General features: G+C 47.5%; 1 protein-coding gene across 1 annotated transcript in view; it reads left to right on the top strand.

The window, feature by feature from the left end:
* LOC134413640 (uncharacterized) overlaps positions 1-17,636 on the top strand; it is an 86,724-nt gene that overhangs the window by 51,827 nt on the left and 17,261 nt on the right. The window contains exons 9-13 of the mRNA XM_063147699.1: positions 858-1,612; positions 1,940-4,239; positions 4,348-5,278; positions 14,595-14,669; positions 15,839-15,850. Of these exons, the coding sequence (XP_063003769.1) occupies positions 858-1,612; positions 1,940-4,239; positions 4,348-5,278; positions 14,595-14,669; positions 15,839-15,850 (4,073 nt within the window). The remainder of the gene's footprint in view (positions 1-857; positions 1,613-1,939; positions 4,240-4,347; positions 5,279-14,594; positions 14,670-15,838; positions 15,851-17,636) is intronic.

The following is a 17,636-nucleotide window of genomic DNA, read 5'->3' as shown; positions in this document are numbered from 1 at the left end:
AGGCACCTTTTCTGAATCCTATATTACCAGAATATATAATTTAGCTATAGTAGAAGGGGGGCCTCTGACTCCAGAAGATATCCCATACATTGAAGGGTGGCTGAAAGTGGCTAAGCTCCCCACACCATGGGCGAAAAAGATGGTTGAAAAGGCAGCCCTAATAATGATGAACCAGGCGAAGAAAGATAAAAGAATCCAACCCCACCGCCTGAAGCAGCTCACTTACACTGCTTCAAAGGACAAACCAATCATACCTTGTCCTCCAGAAGAACTGCCGCCGCCTTATGTTTCGCCTACGGCGCCCCAGATGAGGCCCCCACCAGTGGTGCCCACTGCTCCAGTCCCGCTACTACCTGGACAAGCAGACATTCTGCCCCCCTCACCGGCCCCGAGCGCGTCATCTCCTCCCCGCCAGGAGGATGTGCCTGGCCCCAGCCTACCACCACGTCGCCAGGAGGATGTGCCTGGCCCCAACCTACCACCACATCCACGACACGTTGTTGCCTCTGAAGCCAGTTCAGAAGAAGAAGGGCCCAGCTACCACCACAGCTCTAGCCGAAATAGAGAACACGTTGTTGCCTCTGAAGCCAGTTCAGAAGAAGAAGGGCCCAGCCACCACCGCAGCCCCAGCCGGAATAGAGACCTGACTGCTGAATTACAGAGGTCCAAAATGAAGACCCGAGCCCGGATGAAGGAAAAGGGGAGAGAAGCCAACAGAATCCTGCCAGTCAGGGAAGCCACAGCCCTGGTTCCTGGACAAGATGCCAACGGTCAACCAAGCTACCAAACTGTTACTACTTACACTTACCTGCCTTTCCAATCCTCAGACCTCCTTAATTGGAAAACTCATGGCCCAGGTTATGAAGAAGAACCAGAAAAGTTCCTAGATATGATTGAAGGAGTTATTGCTGCCCATAATCCAACCTGGAGCGACATCCAGCAACTAATGGGCTACCTCCTCACAACTGAACAGAGACTGCAGATCCAAGCCAATTTGGAAGAGGCTGCAGGAATCCGAGGGCAGTTAGACAACCAACCAGACTCCCAGGTGACCCTCGCCAAGTATGCACCTCGACTAGACCCAAGATGGGACATCCAAAATGCAGATCACCGGGCCCTTCAACGTGAATACCAGCAGGCTTTCATAGAGGCCGTGAAAAAAGGCAGACGAAAGATGATGAATATGCAAAAAATACATGATGTAGTACAACAGAAAGAAGAAAGCCCGGGGATGTTCCTTGAAAGACTGATGAAAGCCTACCGCCGATATACTCCCATAGACCCTGAACATCCGAACAACAGGCAGACCGTAGTTCTCTCCTTCGTGTCACAAGCAGCCCCAGATATTAGAAAGAAATTACAGAAGGCAGATGGGTTTGAAGGAATGTCACTAACGCAACTGAAAGCCTTGGCTGACCGAGTTTATGTCAACCGGGAGGTTGAAGAGAAAAAAGAGCAGGTTAAGTTGATGAAGGAAAAAGCCAGCCTCATCGCGGCCGCCCTGCGCCCGGAAGTTCCCCAACTGACAGATAAGAGATCACACCGGCCAGTCCTAGGCCGAAATCAGTGTGCATACTGCAAAGAAGAGGGCCACTGGAAGACAGAGTGCCCCGTAAGACCACAACAGAATGTCATTGCTGGACTAAATCGAGGCCGCGGACGTGGGGCCCCTCGAGGAAGAGGCCGTGGCTATCCTGGTCCTGCACCAACTGCCTTCCCCAGTCCACAAGGAACACCTCTGGAACCACACTTTCGCGATGCCGTCCGAACTATGACCATGGAAGATTGCTATGAAGAAGAAGACTGACAGCCTCCGCGGGGACCCTTACCTCCCGACCCCGTTATGGAAATAACAGTGGGAGGACAGAAAATTAAAGGACTAATAGATTCAGGAGCGCAGAGGTCAGTCTTGATTAATGCCTCCCACTTGCCCCTTCAGAAGAAAACTTCCGTGCCAGTTGTGGGGGCAGGAGGCCAGGTTTTACGAGCACCCTGTTTCAAGCCCCAAGGGATCCAGATAGGAGCCTGCGCCACGAAACATGAATTCATCCTGATCCCGTCCTGCCCCATACCACTTATCGGAAGAGACCTCCTTTGTAAAGTCCAAGCGACCCTGTCTTTCCATCCAGATGGCAAGGTCACAGGTACTGCTGGAGGGCAGCCACTTGTCATCACCTGTCCCCTCAGAGAAGCGTGGAGAATGGGACCTTCTATGGGCCTCTGCGCTCCACTCCACACTATCCATACCGAAGTCGCCCTTCGAGTCATCCGAGCCGTGCCAGGGGTCTGGGCCGAAAACAATCCCAGAGGGTTAGCATTGTCAGCTTATCCTGTCATCACTGATCTGAAGCCCACTCATGTTATTGTTAACCAGCCACAGTACCCCATTCCCTTAGAAGCCAGAGTTTCAATGCATGAGCACCTTGAAAAACTGCTGCAACTTGAAGTCCTGGTCCCCACCGTTTCACCCTGGAACACACCCCTCCTCCCAGTCAAGAAACCGGGCACTAACCAGTACAGACCAGTTCAAGACCTTCGCCTTGTGAACCAGCAGACGAAAGACATCGCAGCCACAGTAGCAGACCCCTACTCCCTCATCGGACTGATACCAGGTGACAGCCTATGGTATTCGGTCATCGACCTCAAAGACGCCTTCTTCACGGTTCCCTTGCACCCTGATTCCCAGAAAATCTTTGCCTTCACATGGGAACACCCCCGGACAGGGCGAAAGAGACAATTCACGTGGTCCCGCCTCCCACAAGGTTTCAAGAATTCCCCAACTCTCTTTAGCCGCCAATTGGCCGGGGATTTGCAAAAATACCAGGAAGAAGTTGGCCTAGTCCTCCAATATGTAGATGACCTCCTTTTGCCCCGGCATACTGAAGAGACCTGCCTCCTTGACACCATTGCCCTGCTCAGACATCTGGAGACTGCAGGTTACCGTGCTAGTCAAACCAAAGCCCAAATCTGTAAACAAGAAGTGACATATCTGGGGTTTATCATCAAGAAGAACACTCGACTTTTAGCTGCCAGCAGGACCCAGGCAATCAATTGTATACCCCAGCCCCGGAACAAAAAAGAATTACGAGTTTTCCTGGGCATGGCAGGGTACTGCCGGATCTGGATCCTGAACTACGCCGCCCTGACACAGTCCCTCTATGAACTCTTGAAACAGAAAGTCCCTGAATCCGGGACCCTAGACTGGACATCTGAAGCAAAAGAGAGCCTCCGGAATCTTAAATCAGCCCTTACCAGTCCACCCGCTCTAGGACTACCTGATATCAGCAAGCCCTTCCACCTGTATGTAGACGAAAGGAAGGGCACAGCCGTGGGCGTTCTGACCCAGAGAGTGGGTTCGTGGAATCGGCCTGTAGCATACCTAAGCAAGAATACTGATCCTGTGAGCAGAGGTTGGCCAGGATGTCTCCGATGTATCGCCGCCGCATGCCTGCTCTTAACTGAAGCCATTAAACTTACCTATGGGCAGCACATAGAAATCACTGCCTCACACTCCATGAAAGCTCTGCTAGAAACCCACGGACCAAAGTGGATGACCAACTCCCGACTTGTCAAATACCGAGCGCTGCTGTGTGAGAACCCTAACGTGCAAGTGAATGACTGCGTAGCCCTGAATCCTGCGACTCTGATGCCTTTGCCTGAGCCAGTTATACATGATTGCCAAGAAATAATGGACACTGTCCATTCTAGCAGACCCGACCTAAAAGACAGTCCTGTGCCTGGCAGCATCATCCTTTTTACTGATGGAAGCAGTTTTGTCCAGCACGGTGTCAGAAAGGCGGGTTACGCCATAGTAACAGAAGATGAGGTCCTAATCGCTGAAGCGCTTCCACCTGGCACGTCCGCTCAGAAAGCTGAACTCTTAGCTTTAATCGCTGCACTAGAATGGGGAAGAGAAAAGAAGATCACGGTCTACACAGATTCAAAATATGCATTTCTTACTCTCCAAGTACACGGAGCATTGTACCGAGAGCGAGGGTTCCTCACAGCCGAAGGAAGAGAAATAGCACATTCACAAGAGATCCAGAGGCTCTTACAAGCTGTATGGCTACCAGAGAAGGTTGCGGTGATTCACTGCAGAGCACACACCGGGAAATCTAACCCAATTGCTCGAGGGAACCAGAGGGCGGATCAGGCTGCCAAAGACGCCGCCAACCAGCCAGTACGAGAAACAAGCCACGCCCTCTTGATTTCCCTGCCACCTCTTGCCATGACGCCTCCGTATAGCCAAGAAGAAGAGAAAGAAGCTGAAGAACATAAATACAGAAAAGAAAAAGGCTTCTACATTTTGCCGGACGGCCGAGTTTGGGTGCCAGAACGTCTTGCCAGAACTGCGGTGTACCACATGCACAGACAATGCCATCTAGGCAAAGAAGCCCTTCGGCATCTGATCGAAAAGACCATGTACATAGACAAGTTAGCCACCCACTGCATGGAAGCTTCCAAAAGATGTGTCACCTGTGCACGAAATAACCCAAAGAAAGGACCTGTGCTTCCCCCAGGCCAGATACTCCGAGGCAGCCGACCCTTTCAAGTTATGCAAATTGACTTCACCCACATGCCGCCAGCTGGAGGCTACAAGGTCGCCCTCGTAGCCGTATGCACGTTCTCGGGATGGGTAGAAGCATGGCCAGTCAGATCAGAAGGGGCAAGAGAAGTAGCGAAACACCTGATCCAAGACCTCATCCCTCGCTATGGCCTGCCCCAGCAGCTGAACTCTGACAATGGACCAGCTTTCCAAGCCGAGCTCACTGAAAAACTTAGCAAAGCACTTCATATAGACTGGAAGCTACACTGTGCTTGGAGACCGCAGAGCAGCGGGGCAGTAGAAAGAGCCAACCAGACCCTGAAACTACACCTTCGCAAAATGTGCGCAGAAACACACTCTAAATGGACTCAGATGCTCCCTGTTGCCTTGCTCCACATGAGGTGCACCCCCCGAAGTAACGGGCTGACTCCATATGAACTAGTCTATGCCAGGCCTCCGCCGCTGCCAGCTACAGTCGAGACCCTGCCACTTCGTGGCGAGATCAACCTTAATCGGATTCTAAAAGAACTGAATCAGACAGTGCTAGAAATGAGCCAGCATACTGAACAGACTCCCTTAGGAATAGTTATCCCTGTTCATGGCTTCAAGCCTGGGGATGAAGTCTGGGTAAAGAGTTATAAAGAAAGCCTGTTAGGGAAGACATGGGACGGGCCATATACCATTATACTGACTACTCCTACTGCTTTAAAGGTCCAAGGGAATTCCAGTTGGATTCATTGGAGCCGAGCAAAATTAGCCGCACCCGAGAGATGGCAGGCCACGAAAGGTGCGGGCCTAAAGCTCACCCTGAGGAAACAGCCCTCACCGCTGGACGCGACGGGAGAAGACTCCTCGGGACCGGCAACCGAGGGAGCGAAATAACTGGGGGCGCTGCATCCCCTCTCAACCTGGAAAGAAGAGGTGGACACCGCCCGAAGCATGTTCTGCCTATTTTGCTCTTCCTTTTGACCCTGAGCATATCATCCCAGAAGTCAAAACTTGATCTCTGCTCCTCTTGTATACAAACAGTGAAACTGCATAACCAAATCAAACAGACTATTATATATCAGAGTAAATTGCAGTGTACTGAGACCAAAACGTCTTGCACTTTCCGTAATGTTTCTTTCTCAGTATGTTCACTGAATAACAAAGTCACATGTTTTGATCCCAGAGAAAATCCTGTTAAATGGCACTTAGAGGTCAGAGATGCTAACAAGCAGGGTACACTATTGCAGAAAATACCCCTTAGAACCCCAAATTCTCCAGCTTCTGTGATCATAGACCCTTGCAAGATCTCCCACTGGCCAGATCAGTGTGGGGATCTCAGCTGGGAGAAGACATACATGCACGAAGACAAATATATATGTCCCTCCACAGACCCGATGCGGTCTACCATCCCCAAACAAGCCAATTGCGATAACAGCTGTCCTTATTGGAACTGTGTATGGTGGGCCACTTATTCAACAACACCCCCCCTCGGTAAAATCCACGCCTCCTTAACCAAAGTGCCAGTCCTCAGTAACTGCAAGGCACAACAGTGCAACTTGGTGAATTTTACCGTTTTTAACCCACAACAGTTCGTGACCACTTTTGGGAACCAATTCGGGCTCCGCATCCATGGACGGGGAGCAGATCCCCTGGGGCGGATTTACCTAAAACTCGCTCAGTTTGTAGAAACAGGCCACACCATACAAGAGCACTTCTTCCAAGACTTTTGGAAAGAAGTCGAACAGCCTTTTGAAGTGCCAGAGATAGCGCGCAACCTCTTTGTCACTTTTGCAGAAACTGTCGCTGCAACGCTGAATGTATCAAATTGTTATGTATGTGGAGGAACCAACCTAGGAGACCAATGGCCTTGGGAAGCCCAAGAATACAATGTCAGCCAGCCGTATAATGAGACCACTGACCCCAACCCCCATAGTCAGTGGATGCTGACAGACACCCTAATTGGAAGGTGGTGCATCCAAAGAATATCCTCCGGGGCTCCCAAGATCGGGGAAACCCCGTGTCAGACCATTACTACGCTGAACCAAACTATCTTGTCCTATTGGCCAAATCAAACTGTCATACCCCCTAATCGACTATGGCCAAGCACACTTCAGGCCAGATTGAATACTATTCAAAATAGCGCCTGGACAGCCCCCAGAGGATTGTATTGGATATGTGGAAACTATGCATATTCCGAACTACCTGAACCCTGGGAGGGCACTTGTACCATAGGGGAGATCAGACCCTCTTTCTTCTTGATCCCTTTAACTGATGGGGTCCGCCTAGGTCATACAGTTTATGATCGAAAGCGTAAAGACCTGACCAATATAAAAATTGGTGACTGGGCAGATGAAGACTGGCCCCCTGAGCGGATAATCCAATATTATGGGCCTGCCACTTGGGCACAAGATGGTATGTTTGGTTACAGAACACCAATATACATGCTAAACCGTATTATCCGGTTGCAAGCAGTATTAGAGTTAATTACCAATGAGACTGCACGCGCTCTGAATGTCTTATCCAAAACCCAGACCCAGCTTAGAAACGCAGTATATCAGAACCGTTTGGCTTTAGATTATTTACTCGCTGCGGAAGGAGGCCTTTGTGGGAAATTTAATCTCAGTAATTGTTGTTTGCAAATAGATGACAACAAGAAAGTCATCGAAGACATCACGAATCGAATGGTTAAGTTAGCCCATGTTCCAGTCCAGACGTGGAAAGGGTTTGAATGGGCCGAGGGCTTAGGCTCGTGGTTCAATTGGTTTGGTGGGCTAAAAGGGATGATCGGTATTGTTGTTGTAGGAATTTTGTTATGCTTGCTGGTACCCTGTCTTATGCCAATGATTATACAAAGTTTGAAAGATATGATAGAGCAAATTGCAGATAAACGTACTGCAGTGCACCTAATGGCCTTGCAGGAATACAGGCCAGTTCCTATCAATGAAGACACTCTGTAATAATGATAGCACTCTGTGCCTTCGCTAAGAGTGTATCAAAGGGGGGAATGTGAGGGAACTGGCTGTCACTTCCGGTTATGACCTTACCTCGGAGTAAATGAAGCCGTGCTCTTTGCGCATGCTTGAGGTCCGAAGCAGACATTCCTGCCGAACTGGTTTGAACAAGTTCTGTCATGCTGTCAAGGTGCGCACGCAATTCCTTTGTATCAAATGTGTGCGCGCGCAAGTTCCCTTTGTACGAAGGGCAGGCGTTCCCTTTGAATGAGGGGCGTGTATAAAAAGCCCCTCCCCCCAGTCCCGAGGGCAGCCGCCCGTGGACTCATCCCGTGCTGCTGTTTCGCTAGCGAATAAAGCTATCTGTTAAACAAGAACTTTGGTGTGGACTCCGGTTTCTCCGTGTGGGCTCCAGTTTTTCCGTAACACAGGTTTGAAGCCTATGGGTTCAGCCTCTGATTTTTAGGATTTTTTTTTGAGTGAGGGTTTTTTTTAAAAGAAAAAATTAAATACTCTGTCATTTTTAAAGGTGAAGACATGTAACTTGGCAACATGGTAGGTCTTTAGTAGGGATTTAGGTATGCCAAGTTTGAAGCATATTGGTTTATCCCCAGATTTTTAGGAGTTCTTTGAAATTCTCAAACCTCATTGAGGACTAGAAGCTTGAGAAGGCAGTTTCCCAAAAAAGAAATGAAATTACAGATACAGACACAAAAATTAGCACCCTGGTAGAGTTTCAGTAGGGGTTTAGGCATGCCAGGTTTGAAGCCTATTTTTTCATCCTCTGGTTTTTAGGAATTTTTAAAAGTTTGAGTTTTTAAAATTATTTTTTTAGAAATACGCTGCCATTTTTAAAGATACAGACATGTTACTTGGCACTATGGTAGGTCCTAAGTAGAGATTTAGGTATGCTAAGTTTGAAGCAGATGGGTTCATCGCCTGATTTTTAGGAGTTCTTTAAAATTCTCAACCCTCGTTGAGGACTAGAGGCTTGAGGAGTTTTCCCAAAAGGGAAGGAAATTACTTCAACAAACATAAAAATTAGCACCATGGTAGGTCCTAAGTAGGGATTTAGGTATGCCAAATTTGAAGCACATGGGTTCATCCCCTGAATTGTTCAGGCTACTCCAGTTGAGTCACATTCAGGCAGTTTGTGATGGCATCTAGAACTGCGGCTTTGCCTTGTGGGAAAGTCAGATGTCTCATCATTTTGCGACCAGCATGCAGCTACAACCCCCACAAAAGAGGGGCGGTGGGTGTGCAATTCCCCTGAGTTACGCCCATTGTGGTACGACTGGAGGAGGGCTATCATAGGAATGTAGGCCTGATTCTGGGATGCCATCACTGGGCCTCAGGCCTCTCCTGAACTTGTGCAGGCTCCTACCGCCTGTGCTATTTGTGGCAGCTGTTCTGCCTGCTGGCCATTAATGACTCTGAATACTCTTTAGAACCCTGGACTGCATTGCAGGGTTGTTGTAAATCACCATTTCAGCCTCAGGCCAGATCTACACCGAGCAGGAAATGACACTTTGAAAGCGGTTTGAAAATGGTATATGGAGCGTGTCCTGGGCCCCATCAGTTGTCAATACCGTTTTAAACGGTTGCAAAGCAGTAGCGTAAGGGAACAATTCTATGCTCCCTAGACAGCGTCTGGGGGGCCACAGGAGATTGAGGATTCCAGGATCATGGAAGGCAGCGCTCTGACATCAGATCTGGGAATCAGTCCTCTGCCCCCCCCCCCACCTCCCTCCTCCTTGCGGCCAACACAGAAAGAACCATGACTGATGCCTCTCCGAGGTCAGGAACTCCACCGGGGGGGGGGCGGTGGAGGGGAGGGGATTGGGGAGGTCAAGATGGGGGCTATCCTGAGGCTTTTCCAGCCTCCTTCCCACCCCCTCCAAACCGTCCCAGCTAGATGGGCAAAGAAGCCGATCTCATGAAAGGGCAGAGTGGGAGGAGAGGGAGGCGGAGATTGCTCCCGCCATGTCTCTGGCTCTCCATGGGATACTTGTGAGCTTCCACATTCGGAGGCTTCCGACCATCGAGGCTGGAACGGATAGGATGGTGTCTTAACATGACTTTGGACTGCTGAACAAAGGCGTAGAATTGAATCTGTTCAAACCAGGCAAAAAATATTATTATTATTATTATTATTATTATTATTATTATTATTATTATTATTTCACCTTTCTCCCTCTTGCAAAGAACCCAAGGCTGCTCACATAGTCCTCCTCCTCCTCTCCATTTTATCCTCACTACAACCCTGTGAGGAAGGTCAGGCTGAGCGTCAGGGACTGTCCCAAACTTAGCCTGTGAGTTTCATGCCCGAGTGGGGAAACCAGATCTCCTGAGTCCCAGCCCAACACTCTAGCCGCTACACCACACTGCCTCAATGCCCCTGGAAAAGACGGTGGAATCTCCACTGAAATGTCCAGCCTTAATGGCTGTGAGGGAAGACGTCATTCTTTCTGCAATCCTGGAGACATTCATGGCATCAGTGGGGAAGTTATAACCTTGCCTGAGTGTTCAGAGCGCAAGTAGTGGATTCTGTGCAAGGAAATACTTCATAAAACTATATGCAATATAAAAGAAAACTTTGGAAGTGGTTTAAGTTGGTTCAGAATGCCAATCAAGTAAATATCCCTGCCCTCTTTTAGACATAAGTAATAATGATTTATAAACTGATAAAATAGGAGGTGGCGGCTTTTATTAAGGAAGGCTGGATGGAGTCAGCAGGAGCATTGCTCATGATCTCACAACCCTCTGGAAGGCGGTGACTGATAGGGAGGGTCATTCCTCACAAGAACTGGACTGCCGTGTTACACGAACAACGTGGGAGGACTTTGGGGGGCAACAGTCCAAGGATTTTGAACGGACTGACTTGCTCCCTCCGTTGCTGGCCAATGGCCGTTTGTGATAGCGGATGAAATTAAGTCACTCATTGTGCCAGTGAAAAGCAACGCAGCCCAGCATATCCCCCCCCCCCATTAATTAAAGGTCATTGTTGAATGCTGGGCACCAGTATTGGCATCACACTCTATTTACACTGAAGTGTCCGTGAAAAGTCCCAACAGAGCGGAGGGGGCAATATTGGTCCCCATATATAAAATAGGGGGGAAAGAGAAAATCCAGCAGGCTATAGACCTAGTCTCCTGGATTGGTTGGAAACAGCTGATTCTGACAAGACTAATCCATCTGTCTTAAGACAGTGTAAGAGGTCTTATGATGAAATGCAAATGACAGGTGTTTAATGATAAATATGCAAATAAGTAAAAAGTAGTAAAATTGTATGAAAAGGAAGATACAGGTTGACATTCAACCAGATTCCTGTTGCAAAGGTCTTGAGCCTCCTGAAAGAGTAACAAGTGTTGTATAGCATAAGAAACGTGGGCTTCTGGATGCACTTCATCAGCTGAATGAAGTGTCACCCTCAGATAGCAGTTCCTGGACTCGCTCATCAGGCAGCTGAATTCCATTCATTCAGGTCTGCATAGGGACTCCTGCAGATATTAACACCATCACCTTAGCAGTGCTGAATAAATGATCACCGATCACTGCTGTCGCAAAGGGTTGCTGTGCTTGTGATGTTGGGGACTGCGTTGAATAATCAATGCAGCACCACTGCACAGGCACCAAGGGGCAAAGAAGACGTATAGACAGACCCCTAGTTTCCTTCTAGGGCACATATTGATTTAGACTTTTTTCCCTCTCCCTTATATTCATCTTGCTACAATCTTGCCCCCACAATCTTGCTGCCATCTATCGCACGAAGATCAATTCTTTTGGTTATATTTCCTTCAACGTATAGTTCCCTGAAATTCTTAGAGAAGGATGAAAATTGCAGTATTAAGCCATTAGGCCAAACATTCCAATTAATCATGTCTGATATATCTTATAATAGAGACGAGGAATAATCAAAACAGTACATTTAGGCAGAAAACCCATTGATCTCTAACAACAAGTGCTTTAAACCTTCCTTTGTATTGCAACTCAAAGGAATCCATGGCTAGGATTATGGCTCATGGGTCAGTGGGGGGTGAGGGTGGGGGTGAGGTGGGGTAGAAGGCCCCCTTCACCCCCCTGTGGTGGCCCATGGTGGTCACTGCCTACATCAAAATCCCATCCAGTCCAGAGCCGGATTCTTCACAATGCCAGAGTTCTAGCAGCCGTGGTGACGCAGGATTCCAACCCCGAGAGACCGTTGGAGACTTGAGAGCAGTGTGGCAGTGTGATTAGTGGCGGAGTGTGGTGGATTGGTGTGGGAGTGTGGCTGTTTATCATATTTAGTGCTACCAGCATTTATTGTTCATTTTTCTTTGTCATTCTAAAGTTAAATATTTTAATAGGTTATTAGTTACGAACTTAATAGTTTAATAGTTTAGCCTTCCCTTCCCTCCCCCCCTCCCCCCCATCCCAGAGAGCCGACCCCCTTCCCCCTCCCCACAACGTCTTCAACCCACAGGTGTTCACAATGAGCATCATCAATCCAACGTGGCGCAAGGTAAGAAGGGTCTCATCTTGGTGGTTTAAATTTTTTATTTTTTCCCAACAACATCTAAGCAAACATCACACATGGTACATACAAACAAGGGTATACATATAACAACTACACTAAAAACATTTAACGGTGAGGTTAAAGTATATTTTTCTTTTGCCCTCTTCATGCCCAAAATGCTGATTAATTTCTTCATCACCCTTTATATATCCAATTCAAATTTTTTTATGATCATATAATTTATCAAAATCTCCTACATTGGATTCACAGAGTTATGCTTCTTTCCTCCCTTTCCCCACCTTAATACTAAAATCCACAAACAAATACATCATTTCTCTCAGTCTCTTTCAAAGATTCTATCAAAGGTTTCCATTCCAACATAAACATAGCTGTTGACCTTTCTCTCATTATCGCTGTAAGTTTTTTCATCTCTGCAAGTTCCAACATCTTCAACATCCATTCAATCATTTTTGGTGTTATTTCATTTTTCCAGGTCTGTGCGAATAGCAATCTTGCTGCCGTCACCCTATACAAAAACAACATTTCCCCCTTCTCTTTTATTTGTTTGTCCATTACTGCAAGTAAGAAAGCTTCTGGTGTCATTTCTTTAATGTTTTTTGGATTAAGGAGGTATTTGAGTCCAAAAAGGTCTTGCCTTTTTTGCAAGTCCATCAAAGACGATAAAAGGTTCCTTCTTCTTTTTTACATTTCCAACATTTACTTGAAGCCCCTTTAAACATTTTAGCTAATTTTACAGGTGACATATACTATCTGTACATCATCTTATAAAAATTCTCTTTAAGATTTGCACATTGTTTAAATTTTAAACCCTTTCCCCACATATTTTCCCATTCTTCCATTAAGATATTATGCCCCATAATTTGTGCCCGTTTTGTCATACAGTCTTTTACTTGTTCATCTTCTATCTCATATCGTAACAACAGTTTAGGGTCCCATCTTGGGAAGTGTCAGCTGGTGGCTCTGGAGAGAGAGGGCCAGTGGGGAATCGGGGGCTTTGCTTCTCCCACAGGCACTGGAGGAGATTTCATGGGTTAGGGGGTTCTGCCACAAGCGAAGACCTGGGGCAGGAGGGAAGAGCCCTGTTTCGATGACACCTCTTTCATGCCAGAAGTTAATCCCATGCACCTGGCCGCAGCTCTTTTGCCATCGCTCATATAAAATAACCAAACTCATCTTCGTTCTCTGCAGGAGAGAACGAAGAAATGTACTAAAAGGTGGGCTGTCAACTTATTAAAGATGACACCATTGAGTTGGGATATTTCCTTTCCCCCACAGCTGTACTAGGGACTCAACCACCTTTATTTCAGAGGTGTTTCACTAGACAGGAGTTATGGGATGCCCACTAATGAAATTAATCTGGGCTACAGAATATTATTATTATTATTATTATTATTTATTTATTTATTTATTTATTTATTTATTTATATAGCACCATCAATGTACATGGTGCTGTACAGAGTAAAACAGTAAATAGCAAGACCCTGCCGCATAGGCTTACATTCTAATAAAACCATGATAAAACAATAAGGAGGGGAAGAGAAAGAAAACAGGCACAGGGTAGGATAAACAGGCACTGGGTAGGGTAAAACTAACAGTATAAAGTCAGAACAAAATCAAGTTTTAAAAGCTTTAGGAAAAAGAAAAGTTTTTAGCTGAGCTTTAAAAGCTTTAAAAGCTGCGGTTGAAATTGTAGTTCTCAAATGTTCTGGAAGAGTGTTCCAGGCATAAGGGGCAGCAGAAGAAGACTCAACACATGTAGCTAGGTCATAATGAACGATTCTTCAATTAAAAAGAGTAAATACAAGGCCTGCCTTATCTTTCATTCTGGCACCTGCGGCTGGAGATGTCCCAAACAGGGGTGGCCTCAATTCATTACTGTTTGGCCCCCTTTTGTGGTCGACTGACGTCTTGTCAAGTTAGAAATCCAGTGTGCATAATTCTGGACTTCCTTTTTCAAACCACGTGGATTCCATGGACTTTTTTTCTTTTTGTGGGGATTTGCACCAAATCACACTTGCACAAATAGGCATCACTAATGCACATTATTAGATCTATGCTAATGGGCATTAGTGCAAATGGGATGAAATTCTTGTACTTCCCTAAAAAAAATATTGATTTTTTCAATGAGTGGATGATGGAACGAAAGACACCTGACAACACGCAAAACACAGGCAGAAAAACTGAACGAAATGCGTACACCCTGGGCCCAGCAAGTGCAGCCTGAATTACAGGAGTCAGAAGCGCTGCCAAGCTCTCTGTGGTCCACTGGGAACAGGCCAGTCTCCCCCAGGTAGACCACGCTCTGCCTCCCCCCCTGCCTTTTCTCAATGCCACAAGTGGGCTGACTTGCGTGATCCACGCTCTTTTCTTTTTAAAAAATAGAATTCCAGTTTCACAGAAGTGTGTTTTACACAGATAAAGCTGAAGGCATCTGCCTGATCTCTGAAGCGCTACCCTAATCTGTTAGGCGATGCTGAGTGTGTTGTCTCCCTTCTGCCCACCCTGGATCTCCCCTAAAACGTCGACACGTTCTCAGTCCTCCTGGACTGGATCCGCCAGTTGTTGACTTTTCTTACTGACCTTTCTCTTGCAGGGCCTGGGTGTGACCAGCTACGCGGCAAGGAGGCTGCTGTGGGACTACATGGAAGCCCAAGAACATCAGTTGGGTGTAAGTCTCCCAAAGCTCTGAACTTTCCTGTAGAGGTGGGAGGAAAAGTCAGGTAGGAAGTCCCAATTCCCAGACCTAGGAAGATGCCCTTCCCTTACATGCAACACGCCATAAAAACAACTAGTCGGTAGGTACATATTCAACATGAATCTCAGCGGCCCCCCTCAGGAATGGGACCCTCGATGCCTGGAGGAGCCAGGGGAGCAGCTCCAGCCCATTAACTGAACCCATGTCCATAGGTGAGATTCCCTTTTCAGTGCATTTACAAACTTATCCCACGACTGAAAATTCCAAATGTGGACAGATATAATCTAATGTTTCTGTATCTTCAATAGGTGCATCCCATAGTTGTGGGATAAGTTTGTAAATGCACCGAAAAGGGAATTTCACCAATGTATGGTAGCAAACATGTATTACCCCCAGCGCAACAGATGAAGGATAAATGAGGGATGAGGGGAAAAGCATAACACAACATTTAGGAAAGGCCTACATTCCCCCACCCCCAACATCTGCAAAGAGCAACTGAGCATTCATTGACACCAAAAATCAGTTTCAAAGTTCAACAACTTTGGAGACAGAGTGTGCGCCTCCTTAAGCACTAAACACACACACAAACACACACACACACACACACTTTTGAGAAAACACAGGCAAAGCTGCAGCAAGAGAATTGTAGTTGTATTTAGTTACAAAATATCTTGGGGGGGGGGGGTTGATCCAGGCATGGTGAACACAGCTAGGGTGACCATATGAAAAGGAGGACAGGGCTCCTGCATCTTTAATAGTTGTATTGAAAAGGAAATTTCAGCACATGTCATTTGTATGCATGCAGCCACTGGTGGAATTCCCTCTTCATCACAACAGTTAAAGCTGCAGGAGCACTGTCCTCCTTTGTGTCTGGTCACTCTAGTATAGCTCCTGCAGCTTTAACTGTTGTGATGAAGAGGGAATTTCACCAGGTGCTGCATGCATACAAATGATGCCTGCTGAAACTCCCTTTTCTAGACAACTGTTAAAGATACAGGAGCCCTGTCCTCCTTTCCATATGGTCACCCTAACATAGCGTTCAGAGTGGGAATTTGACTTGCCTTCTTGCGTGATTGCAAATGGTACGTCTATCGGCATTTTGTCCACTCACACCCCCTTTTTTGTTTGTCTTTGTGTTTCAGTGTTTGCAAATTGTAAGTGCTAATTGTTTTAGCATCTTAGTTCTCCAAAATCATGTTTCCAGTTTCCTTTTTCTTCCATTTAGAGGTATACTTTGCCTAGCCGTGGTGAAGAAATACTATTTGGTTATCTTTAAGATGACACCTTTGTTTGTTGCTTTTTATTAGATTGTATAAAGAAACAGTTTTCTAAGTGTCCACCCCCCACCCCTGCTTCTCGGGCGTGAAAAACGTGAGTAAGAAACTGTTAAAGGTACAGGAGCCCTGTCCTCCTTTTATATAGTCACCCTAGCCATATGGAAAGGAGGACAGCGCTCCTGTATCTTTAACAGTTGCATAGAAAAGGGAATTTCAGCAGGTGTCATTTGTTTATATGGAGAACCTGGTGAAATTCCCTCTTCATCACAACAGTTAAAGCTGCAGGAGCTATACTACAGTGACCACATTTAAAAGAGGGCAGGGCTCTGGTCATCCTTTACAAAAAGTCATGAAATTCAAAAAACAAAAACCTACAGTTTATAAAACAACGTTAAGTACGTACACTTTTCCATCAAAGCACCAAAAAGCGGGGAAATTGGGAGTTAAGGCTCACCAACCTTAACGCCACATCCTCCATAAGGAGGCAGAAAGTACCAGTGAAATTCTCATTCTGCCAAAGCAGATAAACCATGAGGACAGGATGGAGATTAGGATATGCAGAGGTGACTGTGGCGTTGTGGAAAACTGATGACGAACAGCTTAGAGCCACCTACTTCTTTATTTGTTTAGAGCAGCCCTTCCCCAACCTGGTGCCTTCCAAAGGTGTTGGACTGCAACGACGGAGCAGGTAAGAACCCCCCCTCCCGCCTGGGCCCTCACCTGGACCCGCTGCCGCTGCTGTGCGAACTGCAGCGCTAGCTCTAGGCAAGCCCCCACCCCAGCCCACCCCACTTACCTGCTCCGTCGTCGCTGGGCCCGGGCTTGAATCGAGCGCCCTGGTCCGCCCGGAAGCAAGTCCGCACCTGCAGCCTTGCTTCTGCGTGGACTCGGGGGCTCGATTCAAGCACAGGCCAGGCCTTGACGGAGAAGGTAAGTGGTGGGGTGCGGGGGGGGGGGGTTGCCTGGAGCTGCCACCTCAACAGTTCGTGCAGTGGCAGCTCCAGGTAAGGGGCCAGGCAGGAGGGGGGTTGCCTGGAGCTGCCACACTTTGTGCAGCGGTGGCGGCAGGTCCAGGTAAGGGGCCAGGTGGGGGAGGGGGGTTCTTACCTGCTCCGTCGTCGCCTGGCCCAGGCTTGAATAGAGCCCCTGGGTCCACCCAGAAGCAAAGCTGCAGGTGTGGCCTTGCTTCCGGGTGCACCAGGGAGCTCAGTTCAACCCCGGGCCCAGCGACGACAGAGCAGGTAAGTGGGGTGGGGTAGGGTGGGGGCTTGCCTGGAGTCACCTCCCTACGTTCCCCATCCTGCTGTCCCAGCATTCCTGACCATGGGACATACTGACTTGCAATGATGGATCGTTGTAGTCCAACACCTTTGGAGGGCACCAGGTTGGGGAAGGGCTGCTCTAAACAAAAAAAGAAGTAGGTGGCTCTAAGTTGTTCGTCATCATAGAATCATAGAATCATAGAATAGCAGAGTTGGAAGGGGCCTACAAGGCCATCGAGTCCAACCCCCTGCTCAATGCAGGAATCCACCCTAAAGCATCCCTGACAGATGGTTGTGCAGCTGCCTCTTGAATGCCTCTAGTGTGGGAGAGCCCACAACCTCCCTAGGTAACTGATTCCACTGTCGCACTGCTCTAACAGTTAGGAAGTTTTTCCTGATGT

This window comes from Elgaria multicarinata, chromosome 2 (assembly GCF_023053635.1).
Source record: "Elgaria multicarinata webbii isolate HBS135686 ecotype San Diego chromosome 2, rElgMul1.1.pri, whole genome shotgun sequence".
Taxonomy (NCBI): Eukaryota; Metazoa; Chordata; class Lepidosauria; order Squamata; family Anguidae; genus Elgaria; species Elgaria multicarinata.
The sequence above is the reverse complement of the archived record's forward strand: the minus strand, read 5'-3'. Positions and strand labels throughout refer to the sequence as shown.